We start from the raw sequence: 25,575 nt of genomic DNA, 5'->3' as shown, positions 1-25,575 counted from the left end.
GTCCTGGGCTGAGCCCCGCTCCGAGTGGCGGGACGCGCCCCGGGCAGCACCCGCGCGGCGCCGTGTGCCCTTTCCTCCTCCCGCCCCGGGGCTGGCGGGGCCCTGCGAGATCCCCGGGGAGGCGCGGGGCATCGCCGTGCTTGGAAAGCCCCGGGGAGTTCGCCCCTCTCCCTCGACTGAGTAGGGGAAAACTCCCCATCGTCCTCCTTCTACACACGGGGCGGAAGATACTAGGAGGTCGTGGCCGTGGCCTTTAAGTTTAAGCTCCCGAGCACGTTGTGCTGCCTCAGCGGAGGGGCCCAGCGCTAAGCTTTACGGGCTGTAGACACACTGGTCAGGGCTTGGTGCCGCACCATCCCTGTATCCCGGGTTAACCTTGTGTTGAGGATAGTCTGGAAGCGTGCCCAGCCGCCCATGCTGCCCTTGTGGCAGTGACGACGGGACCACGTCAGGGAGACAGAGCTGACTCCTCAGAAGGACCATCAGAGAGCCACCCACAAAAGCAGGTTAGACTTGTAGGCACCCTGAAATTGGTTTGCTGTTGTGGTGATACTCATCACGCTGAACTATAAAGTGCTGAGAACTTTGCTTGGTAGTTGTCCACCCTGTAAGTGTCATATCAGAGTCAACAAGAATGACTTTTTTTCCTGACTTCATGACCCCACTGCTAGACGTATGCTGTATTTGTTGGATGACTTCTCCTAAGATCATGGTGCTGCAAGGATGATCCATAGGATCCCCCATTCTGCTCCCACCCTCAGCCCACCTCTGTGGGAGAGAGAGGGAGGTACCCCCCAGCCCATCCTACATGCTACTGCTGTGTCATTTTGTTGAGAACAGCTGTGAGCCTTAGCTCCTTCTCTGGCTCCAGAAGGACAAAAGGAGGTTGCCCACTCTTGTTTAACACTGTTCCTCCCTAGATCTTCGTTCTCCTCCTCCTTGCTTTCCCAATTGTTTTTCTCCCAGCTCCTTGTCTGGTGTATCTCCTTTGATCTCTAGTCTGGCTGTTGCAAAAGTGTAAAGCTAATTCTTCTTTGCAAAGTGGTGTCACGTGCGTGGCATCAAAATTGAAGTAGCAATATTACAATTTTTTTTTAAAGGTGGAAATGGAAGGTCATAATCTTTTTCATACATCAAGCTATTAATTCAAAGCAAACTTTTTATCTCTTCTGGCATCTGAGGGTTGAGGACTTTTCCCATCACTTTGTATTGTAGGCACACCTAACAGTGGAAGTTTTAAAATATTTTATGTTAGCTTAAAGGAGAAAAATCCAAGCGGCCTTTCCAGACATTGAAACAACAGGATTTTAGTCCATCTTTGGGGAACGTATGTAAAAGGAAAATAAAATAACCGGTAGATTCATGGTAGGTTCAAAGCTCAAAAAATCCTTGATAGGTCACATCACTCTAAATTTGCTGTGTTTATCTGGAATAGAAAAACCTGGGTTCCCTTGGGAGGAGGACTTGGAAGGATTTGACCCAGCTGGTGACATTAGCCTTTAGACCTCAGCGATCATCATGACAGCTGCTTGTTTCTGGCGTTGATGAGGTGCTAGATCTGATGATATTATGAAGCATCCCTGTCCCAGGCTTGACACTGGAAAGTGTAGGTTAGCGGAAGAGTCTGAGAATTTAAACAATGACATATGGTAATTAATAACTGCAGTGCTTTGCACTGAAATTTATTTTGAAAAGCAATGGGTCTCTGCATTTCAATTATTATTTCTAGTTCTGTTTAGCATCTATTTTAGTCTGAGAAACATGTTTCGTATGTCTTTTTCACAATGTTTATATTTCAGTTTTCTCACCAAACCAACTGTTCACAGCACTTGCTTTTCTATCTTACCAGAAGAACTACTTTTTGCTTTGTTTCAGTCCCGTCACAGCTACTGCTAAATTGAAATGTTTTCCTTTCTGTCCAATTACTCAATGTTTAAAAAAAAAAAAAACAAAACCTATTTTGAAGTTCAGCCATCATCCTCTGGAAGTATAAGGAGAGACAACTGTCAGAGTAATTCAGTAACAGTTTTACATCAAGTGGTCCCTTTCTGTTACTTGGGGAACAGTAGTGGATAGTGAGTGTAGTAAATCCAAGCACTGCAAGCCCTTGTCATCTTGATGATCGTATGTAATGATGTGTGAGCTCTTACACAGAGCCTGTACTGCTGAAGCTGCTTATAGCAGCTAACCAAATACATCAAGCACTCTACGGGGCATATGTTCCTTAAGGTTTTGATGTGGCTTCCAGCTACAAGAGCAAGCAAAACTCTGCTACACACAAGGTCAGTTACAGTTTGAAGCCTTAATTTTCCTAATCTGTTGGAAAATATGTTCCTCTTAACTGCATTTACTTCATAAATAGAGTTGGCAAAGAGGCTGTCGAACAAAAATCGTGTATTTTGAGTTCCCGAATCCAGTAAGAATGGCTTGAGCTGGTGTTGTCAAGTACCTAAATAAAGGGAGTAGAACATAGAATCCAATTAGTTTATACTGGCTATTTATTAGTAAAATTTGAAAGAGTTTGGCCATCCTTGGTCTGAGAGGCTTTGCCCATACGAATTCTATCTTCTTGGGAAATGTATTTTGGGGCTTTTTTTGTATAAAAACCTTATTTCATCTACTACTGATACGTTTTAGCCCAGAAGTATGGGAAACAGAGACCTTTATCTGGTAATAATATTAGTAGTGGTTTTGTCCTATAAAACCTAACATTTTAGGAAAAAGAAAATGGTCTTTCTTTGGTCTTTGATTAGAAAGCAAACAGAGGGCAAAACAAGTGAAAGAAGGAAATGGAAGAGAGAAGAAATATGTGTGTTTAAAGAACTGTAAATAAATTGTAAAGAAAAACAAACCATGAAAAAGCTAGAAATATTAATACTAAGCTACTTAAAGTGAGTTGTAGAAATGTTCACTTTCAAATTTTCTTGGTTTTACAAGCCATGCAAATGCTGTTATTTCACTATCATTACTCTAAATAGCAGAGTTTTGGGGGATAAAATACCCAAAATTACAAACTAAGACAATTTTAGAAGTTGTTAGGCATGTAACTTTGAAGCAGTGAGACAGATTCTTGCTACCACTGATGTCAAGGGCAAAGTATCAGCTGAATTTTTTGTATTCATGACTGATATCCCAAGTGACGCATAGTGACTGTAGAAAACAAGTAGTGTCTTGGACCTAAAGTCTTACATTTTTTATTCCTAAACTTTTATTTGGTCATGTTAGCTGTGTTCAAGCTTTACATCTATAGGAATGCTCTCACCTATTTATCAAATGTATATGCCCTAACTGAGCATAACACTTCAGTGAGATAGCTGACATTAATGAAGATTTCAATATATGTGATAATTCGAAGCAGAACTTCACTTGTTCCTTTAAACATCCGTAAAAGCCCATGTCTTAAAGGGTTCACACTTTAATCATTAGCTTATTTATAGTATCAAGGTTTGTCTAAACCCTTAGTTTTCTTCTTCCTCACTTAGAAGTCATTTAAAGTTTTGAGAAGTTATAACTTTTAACTGAAATTATTTGAATTTGCAACTTTTCCACATATTTCAAATAATTTATTAATCTTTTTAGAGAAAGTGGGGAGATATTAGTAAAAAACCCCCTGTACTTCAATGTGTAAGTTTGCAACCTAAATATTGATGATGACAGCTGAATTAATTAGTAGACAATTGTTAAGTATTTGACGTATTTTAGGAAGAAGGAAAATTATACTATTTCTTTGGTAACAGTCAACTGCAAAGGAACATTTCAACAATATGTAGAGAAATTATTATCAAAACAGATAAAAGATGTTTGAAGCTTAGGACACTGTCGCACACAGCAGCTATTTTTAACATATATTTAGCAATAGCTATTACTGTTTGGTTGCAGTTATTATTCAGGGGGGTTGTTCCCTCCTTTCATTTTCTCCTGTGGTTCTATCCCTTCAGTTACTTTTGCAGAGATTAAGTTTTTTACTCTGCTATCCTTACTTGGTGATTATCCTTGTGGCTCTCACTAGCTGCATGTGTGATCCTGGTGAAATGACAAATTATTTGAGCCTCTGTTAACTTATCTGTTAGAGAGATAAAATATTCCTTACGTGTTGCAGTTCTGTAAAATATGTGAGACTCCAAAGCAGAAAATACAATTGTTAATAGGAGACGAGGCAGCCTATAAAAAAGAGGGTGTATCCCACTTAAAGGAAAAAGTATTAAGAGTATTGTAATTCATGCGTGTCCTCAGTCAGAATGGATTGCTTAAATTATCAAATGAATAGTTGAATAGTTTATTGGGGTGAGAGGTTGCTTTCATGACACATGTTTCTAGCTTAAAGGGATTCAACACTTATGACTTTGTCATCTGTATGATAGTCCTTCAATATGACATGTCAGTCTCTTGTCACATATTTCATCCATCTATAATAAGCTCTCAGGAATACAAATCACTGCTGCTGAAAGCTATTTTAAGGCCTATTTTTACCTTGGGGTTTCTTTTTTTTTTTTTTTCCTGAGACTTTCACTTCCTGTATAGCCATCATTCCAGATGTGTCAAGGTAGAAAACTTGTCTCTGATTTGACATTTGCTTAATATAAAGTTGAGCTGTTTGTCAGGAATTTGGGTTGAGGCACCATTTCTAACCAGATTTACTCGGTGGAGTGAAGCTGCTTGGTTGAACCTCAGGGTAGGCAGACCTGCTAGTGCATGTCTCTGGGGCTAGGCACTGAAAGTGTGGTTGAAACAGACTTTAAATCACATTCTGGTGGCCAGGAGGTCTGTGCTGATACCCGTGATAGCTAGATCCCAGCAGGCAACGAGGTTCACCTCAGCTAACTGTAGCTGTGTGAAGGTTAGATGTTTGGCTTAAACTAGGCTTCTTCTGTTGTTAGTTAAACGCACCAGGACCTTGGGAGGGTGACTTTCCCCCTGACTTTGGATGAGTAGGTACATGCTACCTGAGTTCTGATGTGTCCCTCTGGGGAGTGTGCTCTGTGAATGTGTGATGAGCAGGGTGCGCAGGCACATGTGCTCCTTAAAGCACAGTGTGGTCCTGCCACATCAGGTGCTTTTTGGGAGTTTACAAACAACCTTTCATCCTTATACAAAGGTGATGATGACGTCTCATGTGGGGCCTCAAACACTACTGTTAGTAATAAGCTCTTGAGTGTCGTAGTTAGAGCTGAAGGATGGGAATCCATCATCTGACTTCATCACTGTACTAAAGACAGGTGGCTCTGAGTTACTCCACTGCAGTCATCTTGATAACACAAGTAGAAGTACTATGAAGGTAACAGATTTGCATTGAATTGATACTAGTGAAGCAGATTGTAATCTGACCCACAGGAATTTGGTGAGAAGAAACCCAAGACAGAGCTACAAACCTAAATCTTCTGACACACACACATTGTGCTTTAACTGCTATAAAATCCTTCCATGTGGCCCATGGAGTGATTTCTTGGGGTGGGAAGGCAAAGAAGCTGTTAAATACAGCTCTTAATAAGAAACAGTGAAATCTGAAACAACTCTGGGTAGAGAAGGCAGGGGAAATGTGAATCCAGCAGATACCATTCCATCAGTGCTAGGCAAGAAAGGATGCAGACAGCAGACGAGCTAGTAAACTTTCCACTATTTCATTTGCGGGGGGGATTAGTCCTGGCAATGGAGACCTTGGGCATATCATGGTGTACTACTGTGTTAAAATAACTTGAGATGTGTGTTCATTTTATACCGTAGACTGCCTTGTGGAGATGGCTGGCTCAGAAACCCTAGTTACAGCCACACCAGTTCATTAAACAGCATGTGGGGATGTCCCTTAGCACTGGGGCAGAGTTGTCCATACTATTGAATACTTACGAAGGTTGATGGCATCAGTTTGGACAGGGCCATCTAGCTCTCTCCCATGTGATTCTTGGGTGTGTTTTACGGTGGGCCAGGGACTTGTTCTACCACGTTACTGTGGCCCAGGGCCTGTTCCCAGCAGACCACTTGGCAGTCTGTTTTGGAAGGCAAGAGGTTTTAATGGTACAGGTGCAGACTGTTTCATGGCAGTTGGCCTTGGTCCCAGACAGTTCTCATGAGTGTATTTGTTTATTACTGTAGATGTCAGTGCTGTAGCTGTGTTAATGTGATGCTGTGCCACAGCTGATCAGCATGCCAAAGTAACCCAAGCACAGTGCAACGCTGGTGTAGCTACATTCCTTGTATAATTCAGAAATGTAACATAGCTGTGCTTCTTACCCAAAGAAACAGGTTTAGAGCGGTTTTATATACTGTACTCAGTAACTACAAGTTGCGCTAGCAGCTGCTTACTGGTATTCAGTGGGCTATTTCCCTTTTTGGGGTATTTTGAGGCTCCGTATTACTAATCAATGAGTAGCGCATGCTGATCTCAGAGGATTGATTGCTCCGGATCTTTTGTGCTCCTGATGGTCTTGCGCTGTGATAATGCACAGTCCTGATCCTTCAGTGGTGCTAATGGGAATCGAGGTCCAACATTTATTTCAAGCTTCTACATTCCTATTTTAATGTCTCTTGACATCTTCACAGCTCCTCTTTGCTGGTGGGCTGACCGTTGAGCACAAATTCTTTGCAGACTGATGTGTCTTTTGACTGAGCGATGAGCCTTCCTTTTCAGTACCTCCCACTGCTTCAGTACCCTTTTTGATCATTTTTTTCCTCATTATGTGCCTATAAAGGGAACAGTCCTCCATTTGTTCACTTTCTGTCCTGAATGTCTCTTTCCTTTTATCTATAATGTAGTACCTATCAGAGGAAATAGCTTGCTGCAAGACCATGTAATTGGCCTGGAACCTCTGAGCCCAGTATGGCCCCAGTCAGTCACCATTAAAGCCCATGAGTGCTTTACTCTTGAGTTATCCTAATGGGAAAATTTTCTTCCAAGGGAACTGGTGGAAGCTGATATTCAAGGTGTTTAAAACAGGTATGGAAAGAATGGGAAGGAACAAAGTTGCTTCATGCCCGGAGAGTCTACATGACCCAGGAGTTGTTTATTTCAGTGCTTAATTTTTCTAATGCATGATCTTGTCAAAGGGAATGTTCATTGTGTATACTAGTCTAAAAAGCTTAAAAGACTTAATGAAACTACAGAATTTAGTATCCTAAATAGCTGACTTTAAGGAAAAAAAAAAATTACTTTGTAAGCCACTTACTAGCGCTTGTCATGAATCTAAGTAGTTTGTGCTAATGTTTTGAAATTATTAAGGCTTTTACTAACACTGTTATTTTTGTTCTTAAGGATTCAAGACAAAGAAATTCTAAGAGAGGAAGGAGTCAGAGGGAGGACATAAGGCGATTCAGGCTAGCCCTGAGAGCACATAGAGAGACTCATATTCATCCCATTTGCTTTTAGGCATGTAGCTGAGTGTCCTACATTAGGACTGTGGTTTCTGTAGGCTTCATCTCTAGACAACAGTTAGGGAAACCCACTTCAGACTTTTTATTGACTATAGAGGGAGCTTAGTGGGGGTACAGGCCTCATTTCAGCATCTGAGGTTGACATAAGCCTTTGAGCTTAATTATCCTTTTTTTTTTTAATTCTTTGTGTGTCAGTTATGCAACAAACATGAATTAAATATTAACTTGAACCATATTAGAATTACAAAAAAACCCCAATACAATTCTAAGCCTATTAAAATGTGCCTGTGCAATTAGTCTCCAAGCACACTGTTGTCTCCTCCTTTCTCACTCTCCATCTTTTTATTTTTCCTCCTGTCTCATTTTTCATGTCCTGCCTGTACGTAGACTGCCATTTCCTCAGTTCAGGACTCATTAATTCTCCATGTCCTATAATGTGCCTGCAGCACTTTGGGATAATAAAATAACAGTGTGAAGTAATAGAAAGATGCTTCTACTTGCAGTAAGCAAAAGGCAAAATGTTTTCTCTCTTCTATCTGAAATACAAGCAGTGCAGATTCATATTGAATTAGCTGCCAACTGCTGAACACAGATACACTGAGGGACAGCCCCGGGCTGTTTTCAAACAGAATCCAGACTAAATCAATCCTTGCTTGGGATGCTTGAAGGCAGCTGGATGTATATTGCTTGCCTCAGGGCTTGTGAAGAGTACCGTGTTACACAGTTTTCGCACCCTTCCGAATATACATGGTGCCAAATGATACCGACATGACTTGCTACCAAAAATACCATGCAGCTTTATGGCCCACACAGCACTTCTTAGCCAGTCCCTGGGATCCCTTCCCCTTGGGCCCTGCCCAGAGCTGAACCGGTGGTGTTTACACGGCCACCCCTGCTCATGCCTTGCTGCCTCTGCCTTTCCCAGCTACACAAGGGTCCGGGGAGGCAGGCTGAGGGATAACGTTTTATTCATGTAGGACGTGCTATGTAGCAGGTATATGTGGGGCGACTGAGAGGGGCTACTAATGACCTAATCCTGTGATCTCTGCCATGTGTGACAACGGCTGGGGGTGCAGGATTTAGTAGAGGAGAGAAAGAGGAAGACAGCTGCAAGCCCGATCAGCAAGTCTCTCCCCAGCATTGCACAGACCTTTTTCAAAAATCTATGATAACCTCATGGTAATTGATGGTATTGCGTTTTTTTTTCATGTGTATTGTGAAAAATGTAGAAAGTGTCATCTTTTACTCATCCAGCAGGATTGGCAAGAAGAGTTGAGGGTAGTTCTTCATGGTCTTTCTCACCTAAACCAGCAGTGTTAGCATCTGATCTGCAGAATACTGAGTGCTAAGCACGGCACTATGAAATAGGGGGGGATGACTTTGTTTCTTCTGCAGAGATGTGTCCATATTAAAATTGAAAGCATTCACTGTAGTTATGTAGGGTTGATGTCCTTTATTGCCTCGGATGCCTGAGAGCCTAGAGTATGAAGGTGCCCTGAGAATATACTTAGATGGCATCCATTTCCAGACAAATATCTTAGGAGTCAAGGCTCCCGTGGATTTTTTTTTAATTTAAAGCAGTATTGCAGACTTGTTTCAATTATTTATATAAAACAAGCATTTAGGTTTGGATCCAAGAACTGTGTTACAGCTCCCTGAACAGTTAGCCTGTTATGTTCAGGGCACTGCAGGGCATACATGCAAGACATTCATTGTGGCAGAGAGCTTGGTGAGTGGGGTCTGTTTTGGGGACCCAGTGAGTGAGGGAGTGGAGGCTGTGTGACTGTGAACTCCAAAACCAAACACTCAAAAGTCATAGGTAGGGCCTCAGAAGTGGAAATTAATTTTTTTTTTTTTTTTTTTTTTTTTTTTTTTTTTTTTGTTTTTTAATATCCAGTGATGGCATATTTGTTTTATCTTAGTATTTCTGAATCTTTAGGACCTAAATGGGCCATAATGTTGGGACATAATATGGGACATAAATGTCCTAGAATAGGGTTTTCAGGAGTTTGGGGTTATATGCAGCTACAAAATTAATTGCACTGTTGCTCAAAATACTTAACTGTTCTGACTTTCTCACGGATAATCCAGTATGCATTGAAGTAGAACCAATGGTGTATGGTTTTACTGAGAGGTGTCTTGAAGAGGAAAAGAGTTTCCTAAAGCAAAAAACTTTGTCACCTAAATGTTTATATTTTGGTACTCATTTTGTGTCTTCCCTGCCAGTTGTGACCAAAGAACAGTAGGTGTTTTCAAAAGTCATGCAAGATGTCAGTTTTTCTGAGGCCATGTTCAAGACCTGTTATTATCTTAGCACAAAAATGTTAATGGGAATTAAACTATCTTAATATGCAATTTGAGTTAGATTTGGTATATTTTTCATTATCACTTTCAGTTTTAATATGGTCTAACGAAAATCTTTGTCTTGCAGGTCTGAGTACAGCCGTATGTCCTCAACCAGCAGTGAGTATAACTGAGAATATTTTTGAAATGAATTCTCATATTTTCTTTTTTCTGGTTGCTAGTATTTATGAACATCAACTTAGTGTTATGATGGAGTTCACTCTGACACAGTAAAGTCCCCATTCCTCCTCTTCTTGGATCTGTGTCTAGAAGCAGCATAGAAAATTATAGATTGGATGTTTATGACCAAAATACAAGTGATGTGTAAAGTCATAAATATTGGAGCTCACAAGAATGCTAGGCAAAACGAGAACAAAATCTGTAGACATGGTGCGGCTAGTGCAACTGCGTCCTCCAGCCAAATGAGTTTGCAGTGATGAATGTCATTAGAGCTGGGAAATGCAGGAATAATTGAATGCTTTTTGTAACCTGATGCCAACGAAGCACGTGAGAGTAAATTCTGTGAAGCATTTATTTGGTTTCAAAGATGATAGATGCTCTAGTGTCACAGTCTCCTAGATATTTATGACAGCCAGTTGAATTTCAGGTTATTCAACTGCTAAAAGATGAATCCTGGTGTCTGGATTATTTTTTTCTTTCTTTTTCACCAGTGCAAAATGGCAATTTTTTAAGGAACAAGGAGCACTTTTTCAGTCCTCTAGCTACCCACTCCAACCATTTTTAGTTATACTGTATCCACAGCACTTTGAAATGCAATAATGCTTATTCATGCACAGCTACCAGTATCTCTCTCTTGTCAAAGTGCAAGGTGATGCCTGTCTCCCTGATTCACACATAGACATGAGCTTCATTTATGCCAAGCAAGCAGATCAAAAATTCACAGATGACAAACTGTGTTTTATAATCTGGATCTTTAAGCACCATGAAAATCAGAGGGGAAGAAAGCTGTCAGTTTTTTCTCATTCACACATTCTGACTGAAGCGTGGAGAGGGTTATTTTCCATCTCCCATAGTCTTCAGCGGAGGGCTTTTATTGATTTCAACAAGAGCTGGATCAGACAGTGTTCGTAATGTCTGGCTCCTGAGCTGATGTGACTAGCAGGGAGCTTGCTGTCTTTCCTCCATCTGTTCAGTGTGTGTGAGAAAGAGAGAATTTAGTGTGGCTTTCCCTAAATTCTGTTGTTTAAATAGATTTCTGGATTTCTGCTGTCAGACAATTTTTGAAATGATTGGGAGGCAAAATTCAGGCAAAATTTTCTGTGATAGTTAAAACATGTTGGATTTGACTGGTTACACCAGATGTGTGCCCCACCACTCCCTCAGCTCACAATTTTGGGTTATGACTTGGGGAATATGCTGTCAGCTTCCTCCACTTTTTGGGTGGTGACTCGTAATTATTTCCCTAGTAGAAGTGCTTATTTGGCAAGTAAGTTAAGATGACAAGGTGTAGGTAAAGTATTTCTCATTTAAAATTTGGGTTTGATCCCTTACCAACTTTGCATGACCTCTGCACATTTTACAAATAAAGGTAATAAATTACATTTGTAAGACTTTGTTTTTATTAAATAAGCTGTTTGTAAGATTAATTTTTGGTTGTGTGGCAGCTACAGCTTGTCACGTTAACTGTAGTCACCTCAGTGTCTTGCTGGCCACGGCTGTCCAGAATGTGTGGGGATTACAGTTGTCTTTCAACACCAGTAATTTGTCAGGACAAGAAGGGATCATTCTAGCAAAGACACAAAAGTTCAGGAGACGGGACAGTCTCCTTTCTCTTTTCTGCTTCCAAGAAAAAATGAAAAAAAGTAGCAGTATTTAACTTGTGGGGTTTGTGTGGTCAGTTTGGTCAGACAGTGCAAGAGTAACAAAAACAACTACATAAAAGAATTTCAGTAAAATAGAAGTGCTTTCATGTTGGAGGCTGGCAGGGGGTGCATAATGCATTTGAAGGAAAGATTAATGGGGATGAGATATTAGAAAGAAAAGGTGATTTGGCCATTTTAATTTCTTTGGGGAAAAGATTGAGCAAGTGGTATCATTCATAGTACAGAAAGCAGTCTAATCGATGATGCTCTTAGGCCCTAACATAATACAAAGTAAGCTGTTGTAAATTAAAAAACAAAGAATCTCTATTACCTACAGCTGCTTCATCTAAAACTCCTGTTCTAATGAAGTGGAGTTTATCTAAACCAGAAGGATTACAGGCTAATTTGGTTTTACAGGGGTCTTATTTGGTGGTACGTCAGTTTCAGCATTTAATAAATGAATAATCTTCTAAATTTCTGGATGAACTCCACTCTACAGCGGTTTTCCACAGACATGCCAAGAAAAGCATAAGAAAGATTTAGCAGGTGAATTAACTACATCTGTCTGTATCACTGGTTGTGATGACAGCAGCTGAACAAACTGAAGGACTTTGCACCAATGCAAAAGTATACAGGAACCCTAGACCCTCCCGGGTCAGAAATAAAATCTTATTGGCTGCTATATGACAATGGAAGGATCATTCTGTACATGGGTTATTTTTAGGACTTTTTTTCCCCTAAGCATATGGCAGCAGTTATTGTGGGCGATGTACTACTACAGCAGTTCAAAGCTCTGCCTGGTGGGTGGGTTGGACATTGGGTCTTATGCAGCATCTCACTTCTTTTTCTTCTTTGCCCTTGTGTCCCGGCTTTGGGTAACACAAGAATGCTTTTTACTGGCAGCATTCATCTAACATTTGTGAGTTTGTACAGCAAGGACTTTGGGAAAGAGTGTCAAAGTTTGCAGTGTGTTTATTCCTGCAAGAAAATGCAGCAGCTATCTGCTGTGCAGGCTCTGGCTGTTGTCAGGGTGACTGTGTGCCGCTTTGCCTTCTCTTATTGAGCAGAGTAAATAGGCCATGCAAACCTGTCTGCTGGATGCTGGGGTTTGAGGTATTACAGCTTTGAAAGGTTTAGCAGTGTGATTTCAGGAAGAGAAGTGCTAAATTAATTTTGACTTTCTTTTTCCTGAATTCTGGTATGTATAGCCACTTTTCTCTTTCTGCTTTAGCAGGATGTGTGCTTTGTCTTATTAGGATGTTTTGCCTATTGGTGTGCTCTTCATTAATCTAGGAAGTGTATTAAGCTTCTTTTTGCTTATATTTTCAATTATCTTTTCCATTACTCTTTTCAGTTACTATTAGGGATCCCAAATCATATACAAGAGGGAATTGTGATAGTCGTTTCACACACACAGAAGAGTCCAAAGTACATAATACCGAAGTATAAAGACCATAGGTGGCATATGGGTACAGACAGTTGGAATCACAAAGAAATAATTGATTAGTGTTGGTCAGCACAATAAAGCAACAGTCTCTGCACATCGACATTTTAATTATCTTCAAATTGCTTTGAGCTATGTGCTTCAGGGATGATTATTACCCAGGGAGGGGGAGTTTTGATGGAGGTTGCTTATTTCCTCCTCTGCATTATCTTTGCGTTTATGATAATAGCTCTTCAGAAAAAATCAAACCAGAAGCAGGCATTCTGAAGCAAGACTTTTGTGATTTGTAACATTTGAAATATTCCATACCTGTTCAGCTCCGAAGCCAATTTAAGCAGGTTGCCTTATAAATAGCTGTGGAAGTGAGTGATTTTTTTCCTCCTGACATTTTTCAGCTAGGCAGTCAGCAGGGAGCTGCCTGGATACACATTTGTACCGTTCCAGCTAAGCTGGTAAATGAAACATAAAACTGGCCCTATGGGATGCCATAGGGCATAGATGCAAGTCTGTGGCAGATTTTAGAGCATTTCAAATAGTAAAACCCTGTAGCATGTGGTGGTTCATGTTGTGCTTCTCAGTGAGGTAAAGGGCCTGTCACTCACCTGCTTTGCACTTGCAAAACTGGTAATTCACCTTCCCTGGTTTCCCTGCCGTTCGTTTAGCAGCTGGAAAATGACTGAGTTCTTCTGGGGTGTTTTTAGTTTTTTTGTATTCTTCCATGGTAAACCTGAGAGGTAAGATATAAAAATTTTATTTCCATGTTGTGCATACTTCCAAACCCATGAAATTTCACCCACTTTCTGGCTCTAAAAATTAAGCACAAGACAGTTTCTTTTAGCAGATTTACAAATATAGGGTTACTGAGCATGTTTGGTTTTTTTGTTGTTGTTGGTGGTGGTTTTTGTTTGTTTGGTTTTTTTTCCTGTTTGGTATTCTATTATTACACTAATATATAAATACAGATCTTTTTGGGAGATTTGGTCAGTATTTTGTCAGTGTCATCAGCTCCCTGGGCTGGTTTCGGACTCTGTTTTCTCTACAAGTGACAAGAGTCCCCATGTGCAAAATTTGTAATCTTTATCGAGGGCTCATAAGGCCAAGGTTTCTTATTCTTGATTCCAGAGGCAGGGTGAGATTCTGAGGCTGTATCTTACCTCCGTGCACCAACTGTGTGTTGGCTGCCCTAATGGCACTTTGGCTATTGGCTGCCCTAATGGCAGTTTGGATAGTAGATTTTATTTCCTGAGTGGTGTTTGCTCTTTGTGCTGAATCTGGCCATGGGGAATGGGAAATCACTAGCACTACAGTACTGGTTTATGTACAGTACAGTTTATGAAAAGCCCCTTGAAAACTTCTGTTTGTCAAAAATTTCATACCCTAATAGATGTCCTTTTCTTTCGGATTTATTCCCAGTCTCTTTTAGACACTTAGCAATTCTTATTAACAACAATTAGGTTAAGTTAATGGCATGTAGTCAAGTGGCAATATTCAAATAAGAAATAAATGGTTACCCAAAAGATAGTGCTGTCCTGAATTTGAGGTAAACCTTTGTTTTTCTGAAGCTGCAATTGCTTTCTTTGCTGCATTTATCCGCTCTTATTTTGAGTAACTCTGTTTATTTTGAAGCCAGATGTGAGGTTAGGGCCTCATTAAAAGTAGAAATTACATATTTGCATGCACTGTCATTCTGAGGACCCATCAAAAGCTACTCAGGTGCCGATTGTAATCCACCAGGTAGGTTATGAGAGATCAGCATAAGGCCATGTGTCCCATCCATGCTCAGAGCTTGCCAAGGCACAGTTACATTACCCTTTCCACACCACTTCCATACCAAGTGCATGTAATAATATGCTGGTTCACTCTTTCACTCTTTGTGTTTTCCCTACGATGGCATCTGCTTCTTGATGTTACCTGGAAAGAATCTTCCTCTTCCCTCTACTTAAGTTAATAGATTGTAAGTGTGGTTGGAATGAAACATGAAGAGGAAAATGTATCCCCGAATAAAAGAGAGAGTCAAATCCAGGCTGAGCACTAGATCCTTGATGGAAGAGAGCAAAGTCAGTGTCTCCAGAAGTTCTCCCATTTTTAATTCTTAGGAATTTTTGTTACCAAACACTCCAGAGACTGAGAGATGGCATCTGTCAAAATAGGCACTAATGGAGCTTTTGACAAAACCAAAAGATGGAGCGTTTCTGGTTGCAGAGATAATGGCAGCTACAGGAGCTTAAGGATCTATAGTATTATGCAGGTGCATAATGTATATGGGCCTTGTAACAATAGCATATGGAGAAATGGCTTCCCATTACTTCTGTATCATTTCAAAATCTGGTTGCCTTTATTTAAATGTTAAAGGTGATCAAAACTAACCGGGAGCAGAAAGGGGACTGAGTTTGATTTGGGCTTTAAAAAATGTATCACAAAGCTAAAATTTCATTATATAGTTGCCTACTTTAAGTTAGATTAGTTCAAACTGGTTCTGACCCAGGCACTGCTGGACTGGGTATCTTCTAAGTATATTTCTCCAAACAGTGTAATTTAATAAGTGTAAGGATATAATTATATTCTTTTACTGCAATACAAAGATATATTGTAGTATATTGTTTCTTATTTCCATAGAGAACTGAAATGCTTTTACAATGGCTGGCAATGAGCTGTATTAAATACAATTGTAAAAACAATTTACAGTGGACCTGCCAGCATCATGCTGCATTTCCAGAAGGTGTTATTATAAAAGGAAGACTAATTAAAGTATGAAGAAAAATGGAAGAGGAAATTGGACTCAAATCATGTAGAGCTCTTAGCCTGCAGCATCTGTCAATTTTACAGTTTTAGGTGTTTTATATAGTAGTGAAATCTGTGTCAGCTCCTGTGGAAAATGCAGTGAGCATTCTGCATATCTTGTCTGGCCTGTGTTATGCTGCTAGAGGTAAAGAACAATGCTGTTTCCCACTGTGGCTTTGTGAAGAAGGAAAATGTCATTGTTACATGCCACATACTGGTCTCTCGCTGTGCAAAACATGGTTATGTAGCTGCTTGTCGTCAAATTCCACTGTGATGAAGGAGCAAATGCTTGCATACAGGATAGAAAAGTATAGTACTGAACCACAGAAAGCTGAGGTTGGAAGGCACCTCTGGAGATTGTCTAGTCCAAGCCCTCTGATGAAAGCAGGCACAGTGAGAGTGGGTTGCTCAGAGCAATGTCCCATCGTGGTTTGAATATCCCCACAGCCTCTCTGGGCAACCCCTTCCAGTGATGACCACCCTCACAGTAGAAAATTTTTCTCTTCTGTTTAAATAGAATTTCCTGTATTTCTGTTTGAGTCATCAGCCCAGAGCAACATCAGCAGGCCCTGTTGCTCTCCAATGTCTAATTTTCCCTTTCTGTTGCATAATTATTTTAACTTCTTCCTGTTTTGAATGGTATCTGATCACACAGCACCATCCCCCTTCCCAGCCCCCCCAGCATCCCAGTCTCATCCCCAAGCAAGCACCCACAGATGGTGCATCCTGATTTCCAGGAACTGCAAATGGACCTATCTCAGGAGGCACAGAGTTATCATTGCTGCCGAGCACCACTACCTGGAAACCATGCTGGAGATGTTGATATTGAGTTAATGCTGTTATTTGCTCTTTTACCTTTTGAGAAGTTGAGGTTAGGAGGGAGATAGCATGTTGAGGTTGGTCTTGCTGCACATGGTTGTTTAGAATCATAAGGAGTGGAGAGGAAACTTGCCTTTAAAGACATAAATAAAGATGACCAGTAGCCAGAAAGAGAAGATAAAAAATAAATGAGGCCCAGTTATGTGTAAGGACATGCACAAACAAATGTGTAACTGTGCTTGAAATCAAATCTAGGTTTGATTTTTGCATGCCAAGCGTGTGGCATTAACCACAAACATGCCCTTCCCCTTCTAAAGACTGAAGTTCCTGTTTAAATGTACTTCTTAGCTTGGAGTAACCCTTGTATCTCTGTTCTTTGTTAATATCAGAGTTACACTATTTGGGATCATTTAAAATGCACCCAATGTTGTGTCCCACAGTTAAATTATTTCCTACAGGCTTAGTGCTATCTTGGGATTTCTGTATCAAGGGTGCATAAGTGTACCCTAAACAGTTATTGGACCAGAGCTATCAAAACTGGTTTTGGTTGGTTTGTATATAGTTTTCTGACCACATCCAGTCAGGATTTTTTCCTGTCATATAGATATGGAAGATAAAAACTAGGCTAGTTATTAAAAAATAATAATTCATGTATGAATGACAATCTGGATTTTTTCTAATGCCCTTTTTAAGCACACATAGTCATAACTAAAACCACATAAGCAAATATTTCCTCTTTCTCATTACCAAGCATGATTCAGAAGCGCAGGAAATCATTTGATAGACACTGAGCTATGGAGTGCCACACAATTCTAGTAAAAATTTACGGGAAAGATTTCAGAGAAAGTTAAATCAGGTTATTAGGTGATGTGGGTTGAATTTCCCTGTGTGGAAGTGTTACTGCTGCTGTCCCAGAAAACCACAAGGAGCTAGGCAGCTACTTAATGGGTCTTTTACCCTGAACAATGGGCTGTAGGAAAAATCTTGGCATTCCAAGTTCAGCTGGTACAGTGATGAGAATGATTTAGAAAATGTTGAGACAGTCTGTCTGAACTGTTAAAGCCCAAAGAAAAAAAAAAAAAAAAAAAAAAAAAAATCTGTCCATGGCAACTCCTGACTCAGATGAACTTGTGGTAAAATGGAAAAGCCATCTGACTCAGAGTCAAATGATGAAACACTTGTTAAAGCTGAAGCTATTAAAGCAGTTTCTCCTAAATGCATGCTGTTTTGACAGTGACCACAGTTAATTTCCTCATTTAATGACTGCAGTACACTATCATGGCATATTTTCTTTAATTTGAGCTTTTAAAAAGAAATTAATAAAATTTATTTATGCAACTCCGTGGGGAACTGGGACATTTGATTATTGGTGCATGCCACATTCTAGAGCAGTAGATGCCCACTGCCTGCCTCGTTTTTGCTAGTACCACGTATTTGTTGATTAATAGTTTAGGAAAAAATCTTGTATCTGTAACTTCTCAAAGGTTCATGAAACGTTTAGCAGGTGACTCCTGGCTGCCACCATATGGAATCAGGATGAAGCACTGACAAAAACCCATGCTTTCTATTACTGCTTTCCCTTTTCCATCAGCTGGTTGGGAGTAGGTCTTCTGAACCACAGACTTCTGTCAGCTGAAAGGATTATGAGATTCAGAATAGTTTTCCACTACTGTCAAGTCCAGATGGCTCCTTTGCTGTGATGCTAATATTATTGTCTACAGAGACATAAACATGGCAATGCTTGACCATACCTCAGAGTTTGATCCCATATTGTCTTTAGACATGTCTTGAGTGTAGATGCTTTGTTGTGGCTTCTGCCTTCTCTCTAGCTGGGTTTTGCTACCACCTCTATGTCATGCCAGGAAGGTTTGTGCAAAAGCACAAACTAATTAAAAGAAGAGGTCTACCTGAGAATTAATGGGTTTAGCCAGATCAGTTTTCTGACTGCCATCAGAAGGCACATTCCTGATTACTCCTTTTCTGAGGGCTTCTTTTCAGTCTGTTCAGCAAGCTGTTTCAACGTGCATCTAGACCTGACACATGAGAAGCACTGGAAACACTTAGTTGGGAATAGTAGGGGGAAAAGTGCCAGTAGTGAAGCCTTAAATTGTCTTAAGCCCATCATAAAATCACACTCTCAGTTAACTAGAGTACATTGTGTGAGGTATGGAGCTCATTGTTGGACCAACTTCGTTAGCTGCTCAAATGTACAGTGTTTCTTGGGTTTTTATAAGGCGATGTCCTACCCTTTTATAAAAAACATATTTTTGAGAATCTCGGCTTTACATAGATTTTAAGAAAATACAATGCTTCCAATCAAAAGACTTTGAACAGTATGTTGTTGGATGCAGTTGGAATGCTGGCATACACTGTACAGCTTTTGATCTACTGGTGATTGTTGATGGAAGTTCTACTGAATTACTACCCATTGCAACTCTGTACAGAACCTGATATCAATACCAAGGATCGGTGTCTGGGTTCTTGCCAAATGCAACGATCCATATCTTTCTTTAGGAGAATTTTATGATTGGCAAGGACATGCACCTTTGCAAAGCTTAACTCTTCTAGAGTGGAACTCTGCAGCCATTTACAATACTTCTCTCTGTGTTTCAATTTCAGGCCCTCTTCCCTTCCCTACTCCCCCTAGAAAGTAAGGGTTGTTTTTTTTTTTTTAATTCTACATACAATATAAATTAACAATAAAACAAATTAATGTAATAGTGAGCATTAATAATTAATGCACTTTCCCTGTATTTCTTCACTGCATCAAATTTAGCAGCAATATAGGCTGTTACCTAAGGACCCGTGTCTTATGCTCATGGCCCAGGCTCATTCATGCCAGTAGCATCACCAAACTCACAGGGAAAAATCCTTCTAGCAGCATCTCACTGTTGTGCTTCAGTTCTCCAGTCAGAGGTTTCTGATTACTGCATCTTCTTCTGTTTTTATGAAAGACACATAATGACAATTGCCAGCTGTTTGCCATAGATCAGGAATATTTTTCAGTGTATAAAAAAAATTACTTAACACTTTCTCTTATAGGTATTGGGTCTCCTGTGAGAATTAGTCCTTGTGTGATTAAGCCATTTGAGCCCCTAGATGGGCAAACAGAGGTAGACTAGCTTTTGAGCTAAGACAGTGAAGACAGTTTGAAGATGCCAAATCATGTGAATCTGTTTTGTGGCCTGAACACACGTGCAGACTGAGACAGCTCTCAAATTATGGTGAACTGTGTGTGAGAGAAGAGGAGAAAGGACAGTTGACATCCAGGAGACTATCCCTGAAGGTGTATGAGTACACCAACATTTTGCAGTTCTTTCTTTTCAGCAAGTTAGTACCTAAATCTGTGGTTAAGAGGAGTACTGAAGGAAGACTTCAGTGCTCTCCAGAGGATAAGTAGATGATAATGATTTTTTTTAATTGAAATTCTGATTATTTCTAAAACTTCTGTTGACAATGTAACATATGGTGTTAGCAACATATTTTGAGGGAGGAGAACACCAGGTTGCAAGAGCACCATGCAGCAAGAGTAAAGAGCACACAGAGAAGACCACAGCATTGGCGGAAAAATCCTTATTTTGGGGGGTGTTTGTGAGGAATTGCCAAGCAGTTTGCTTGCTTTTAAAAGTGAAAGCACCCACTGTGGGTTCCTACAGTTTGTCTGCATGAAGGTCCCATACACCTTCTCAGAGCTGAGGGTCTTTCTTTGCTGTGTGCTAAAGCACAGCCTGTGCTTTGACATGCCTACAGGCTCCATAAAGCCTGGGTAGACACACACACAGAGCAAGGAGAAGGCTGCAGTGTCAGGGACATGGGGTTACACAGCCAGAAACACAATGTCACACTCCTGTCCCTTTCTTTTTACCCTGTTTTTGAAGGGAAACATGCTGTGAACTTGTGCCATCTTTCTTCAAAGACACTAACTTCCCACAGGTTTCATTGGAGCTGGATGAAAGGCAGTGGGACAAACTTTTGTCTCTATGAAGAAAAAAGGCTGTAATGTGAGTTCACGTTACCTTTTCTCCTAACCTACAGCTGCCCACAGGCAACACACACATACCTTTATACAAAGTGTGAACTGCTTCTTGTCTGCCAGTTAGTCAGGGGATAAGTGAGAGCTGCAGTGCTGTGAATGAGGAGATGAGGGAGATAGGGACTGAGAGTATATCTGTGACCTAAGGAGTCCCTGACATTTTGTTTTGGTATAAGCAGTCAGCAGACTGACTGAAGGAGACAAAAAAGTTGGTTTTGGAGGATGTAATGGAAGACATGACAATCACATAGTTTGAGAGCATTGCTTCCATAACACTCATCACAAAACCATGTCTTTTTTGTTGACAAAATGGTACAGAAATGTAAGATACTAGGACAAGAATGATCTTCAAGATAAGCATGCAGGCCCACAAACTTTTCCTCCAATTTAGTTGCATAGCTGAGGTGCCCAAGATGGAAATCGAGTTCCTTTGTTCCCACTATACCTGTGGACAGTGTAGAGTGATGGGCCTTATCTGAGGTTTGATTCTGTCTCTCACTATGGACTACAAAAGAATCCTGAGACAGCCAGTCTCCTGCCAGAGGGACATCTGTCAGGTACCTAACCTTCTATGGGATGACTCTGGGCCACAATGCTTGTGTTTTCTATGAAGAAGATGAGGGTTATATGGTTTGGAAGGCAAGCCAAGATGGTCATCTTGGCACCATAGACCATATGACTGCAAACAGGAGAGCAAGTGTCAGGGTGCATTTACATGATCAGTTTAAGATGTGTAGCTACACAAGTACCCAAGCCAACATAAGGGAGTTTCCTGGTTGCAGCTGGTATGGAGTTAATTTTTCTTCTTAGTAACAAGAATAGTGCTGTGTTTTGGATTCAGTATGGGATTTGGTATGAGAACAATATTGATAATATACTGATGTTTTCAGTTGTTGCTAAGAAGTCAAAGACTTTCCAGCTTCCCATGTCCTGCCATTATGCAGGTACACGAGAAGCTGGGAAGGAGCATGACCAGAGCACTGGATCCAAACTGGTCAATGAAATATTTTGTATTATATAATGTCATGCTCAGTATATAGAAGAGTCAGCTGGGAAGTGGGGGCTGTCTCTTCCAGGATTGTGGTTTCAGGATCTTGGCTTCTCTGGGATGGCTAGCCAGGAATGGGCTGGGTATTGGTCAGTGGATGGTGAGAAATTACATTGTGCATTACCCATTTGTACTTTCTATTATTGTTATTATTGTTTTATTTTATTTCAATTGTTAAACTATTTTTATCTCAGTCTAGGAGTCTCCCTACCTTTACTCCTCCAATTTTCTCCCGCATCTCCAGGGCGGGGAGGGTGAGTGAGTGGCTGTGTGGTGTTTGGCTGCCGTCCAAGTTTAAACCATGACAGGGAGTGGGCAGCAGTGCATGGGGAGGTGAAGAATGTGAGATGAAATGAGATGACCCCTTTCAACAGCAGCTCAGGTTGCTCATGAAACATTATCCTTAGGCAGGTCAGGGAAATGTAGCTAGTGGGAGAGGGATAAGAATGCGGTGGGGGCTGTAGCACAGTGGGGATTTTCAGCAATTGCTGCACCAGCTAACAGCAGAGGTACCACATGATGAGATCTGCCATTGCCTTTGCTTGATTATGCAGGGCCTCTGTGGTCACTAAGTATCACTTTTTGATAAGATTCATTCCCTCAGGGTTGATTTCATGCTGTACACTAAGGGCAGTGACACCTCGTAAGACTGTTCATATTAATGTACCAGAGAAAGCTTTTTATCTCCATCAGGCAGATAATGGGCTTAATTTTCCAGCTGTATTTTTGCTCAATACACATTTTTATTTGTTTGTTTCTACAGCAACTGGATAACAGCACAGAGAGTCTGTAACATGTGCCCGTCTGGAGGGGCAGATTGACCATTTTGCCATGCTTGTCAGTATGCTGATCTGCCGTGCATTGTCTATACTACCTTAGTACAGGTGGAGGAGTGAGCATCCTGGCACCATTACCTCTATTAGAGAGCATTCAGCTGCAGCTCCGCAGGAAAATGCTGCTCTGGTGGGAGTGTGTAAGAGGTTTCTCCTCATGTCACTGTGCTGTGCAGAATATCCCCTTTCTTATTCCTTCTGAACATCCTTCCTGAGTTTGAGGTGGTGTGCAAAGCAGGGCATGCTGAGAAGCACATTATCCTTCAGCCCAGCATTTGTCAGATGCTATTAAACAGCAGGGAAAGAGAATGGAGGAGCTGGTGAATCTGTCACATCCTGCTTGTTCAAAAGATTATTGATTCTGCATAATTCATCAAAGCATGACCTAACAGTGGGTTCTCCTGCCAGAGGTGTTCAGTAACTGCTTCTGTGGCAACTGCCCATAAAGTGATGCTCCTTGTTTATGAAAATAGCCTCTGTCTTTGCGTCTCCTCATGAGCCTTTCAATTAATAACAACTAAACCAGTCAGTCTTGCCTTGGATTCAAATAAAATGCGAAGATCCTGTTCAGTGAGAAGTGCTACCATTTTGACATTTCTTTGTGTTTTGGAATAGGATTGAAATAGGGAAATATTGACACTTTCTGTGCAACAGAAATCCCAGGAAGTTTCAATTAGAAAAAATTATAGTGCTTTTTTTTCTGGCATTATTTATACAGTGATTATTTTGTTTTACATTCCCACAGTTAAAATATTTTGATTTATTAACAGTGAACAAAATATGCTGATCTGTAATGTTCAGTTTTGAATTATTTCATTACTTCCTGATTGCACTTATTTCCTGATAATGAAGTACTGCTCCATGGGAGTTGCAGTTCAGAAGATTGGCGCATTCACTCTGACCCTCTCCCATTGACTGATTTACATCTCCTGTAGTCCATCATGCAATTTGGTCAGAATGAAACATGAAATCTTACTGCCTGATGTAGTAATAAAGGAATCCAGTCTGCATGTCGGTGTGAGAGAGGTTCAGATGTTGGTTCCCATGAAGCAGCATGCTGCAGTGGGAAAATGGAAGCTCGTGTTCTGGTGCTCAGATTCTCAATGCAATATTGTGGATCAGCTAAAAAAAAAAAAAAAAAATTGTTTCAAGTGGGTTTAGGTTGAATACTTCCTCTGAGTTTCCTGAACAAAAGATTAAAAATGTAGGTGGCTACAAAATTGAAAATATCTACCAGTTTTGAAATAAACTTTCCCACACAAAAACTGGGGCTGGGATCCAGTTTGCCTTAAATCTCTCTTTGCCATAGACTCCATCTTCACTCACGTATTTACCAGGTTTGTCTAACCCTGTAGGTAACTCTTCATTAAATATCTCTAGGTGAGTCTGAGAGGTCTTTAGGTCCATATCTTCATTCACCAGCACAGGGTTAGGAGAGACATTTCAGGGAGACAGGTACTTATCTCCTTCCTAAGGTCTGCTATGGGCTGGTTTTAGGCAGCCAGTGGGTTTCCAGCCAAGTCCACTGGAGAAGCCTAGAAAAAAATCAAGACTGATGAAGGTGGTGAATTCTCCTGAAATCAAAAAGTGGTTGGAGCACTGCGCTGAGAAAGGACAGATCTTTGTGCAGGGCAGCTCCATGAGAATGCAACCTGGGCCTCTCACAACATAAAAGAGGGACCAGACTGCCAGGCCAGTTAACCTAGTAACCATTCTGCTGGAGCCAGGTGTGCAGGAGTCCTAGGACCAAAAAGCAAATGCAAGAAGGAGACTTCTCTAACCTAGGGTTATTTAGATGGCATGGGAAAAAATTCCGCTCGTTTCTTCTGGGGATATTTTGCCTCTTGTGTGATTTAATGTAAAATGCATACATATTCCAAGGAGAAGGAGTTGTAGCTCCAGTTCCCTGTACTTCCAGATGAGCGTAACTGCTTCCCAGCTGCTAGGGTTGCTTACCTGAATTTACACCTGCTTGTGCCTGCTTTGGGCCAGGACCCCCACCTTCCTGGCCGGCTGCACCACGCATCATATTAACAGATACCAGACTGAGTCTTTATGGCAACTCTCAGGGGTGGTGGCTGCCCCCACCACCATCCAACCCAAGGGAGCAGAGCACTTAACCCATTGCTTCCCACTTCACCCATGGGTCTTTGTGTCACTAGGTTGCCACTGTTGTCATAGCCATCCAGCAAGGCATCTGTGGCCAGGCGAGGGCTGGGCAGCTCTGGTTGCCAAGAGGGTTGTTGTCTGCAGGCACCACTGTTCCCTGCAGAGAAAGGAGGGAGGAAAGGAATTAGGAAGGCATGATTATCCTCAGGTTATTCAGAGGCAGCAGTCTCTCTCCATGCATTCAGCAGGGGATGCTGGCAACTGGGCTAGACAGACAGGTACCTATCCTGTCTGTCCACAAGACAGGATGAAGTCATACTGAAATGAGGCAACTGGCACAGACAGACTTGGTAACACCCACTACTTTCTGTCAGATTGTCTTTCTGATTAAAAGATCCTGGTTTCTGGGCAGGTGAAGAAGGGGAGGAAGAACCACAGGGCAAGACTGCCATTCTGCTTTGCAGGACTTTCTTTTTTCTCTGCTCAGCAGTACTGTATCAGCAACAAAATAAAAATAGTATGTAAAGAAGGACCCATCCGAAGCCCAGTCATAAAATATCAGGCCACCTTCAGCTCTCAGCTTTAAGACATCAAGTGTGACAGCCCTGCAGCATTTGGTCTGACTGTTTGCTTTAACCTCTCATGGGTGGTTAATACTACCTAACAGAGGAGTAAAAAGTTTAGAATTCTAAAACACTCTTTCAATCCTGGTAATAGTTATCCCTTAGCAATGTTTGTGTTTTATTAACTCAGAACTAATCCTCTTCTGTCATAGGAAAGAAAAAAGATGTAATAGCTGTGAGAATTGTGGAGCTTATTTTCAGATAGATGCCTCAGCATTTTGGTATTTTCTGTGGGATAACTAGTAATACAGGAAGGCTAATACATATGCAGAGCTTTCATTTGCTTCTGTGACAATTTGCTGGGGGCAAATTGAACTGTGTCATGAGAAATGGTGTCGCTTACACACACACGCCTGT

General features: G+C 41.0%; 1 protein-coding gene across 2 annotated transcripts in view; it reads left to right on the top strand.

Annotated features, from left to right (window-relative positions):
- FAM124A (family with sequence similarity 124 member A) overlaps positions 1-25,575 on the top strand; it is a 55,215-nt gene that overhangs the window by 10,249 nt on the left and 19,391 nt on the right. The window contains exons 1-2 of one of the 2 annotated variants that reach the window (XM_026856637.1): positions 225-506; positions 9,794-9,825. In XM_026856637.1, the coding sequence (XP_026712438.1) occupies positions 9,810-9,825 (16 nt within the window). In that variant the 5' untranslated portion in view covers positions 225-506; positions 9,794-9,809. Of the gene's footprint in view, positions 1-224; positions 507-9,793; positions 9,826-25,575 lie in introns of those variants that run through there. The other variant, XM_026856628.1, reaches the window with a different exon arrangement.

Source organism: Athene cunicularia (assembly GCF_003259725.1).
Source record: "Athene cunicularia isolate RWA chromosome 1 unlocalized genomic scaffold, athCun1 chr1_part1, whole genome shotgun sequence".
Classification (NCBI taxonomy): domain Eukaryota; kingdom Metazoa; phylum Chordata; class Aves; order Strigiformes; family Strigidae; genus Athene; species Athene cunicularia.
This window is presented reverse-complemented; position numbering and strand designations above follow the sequence as displayed.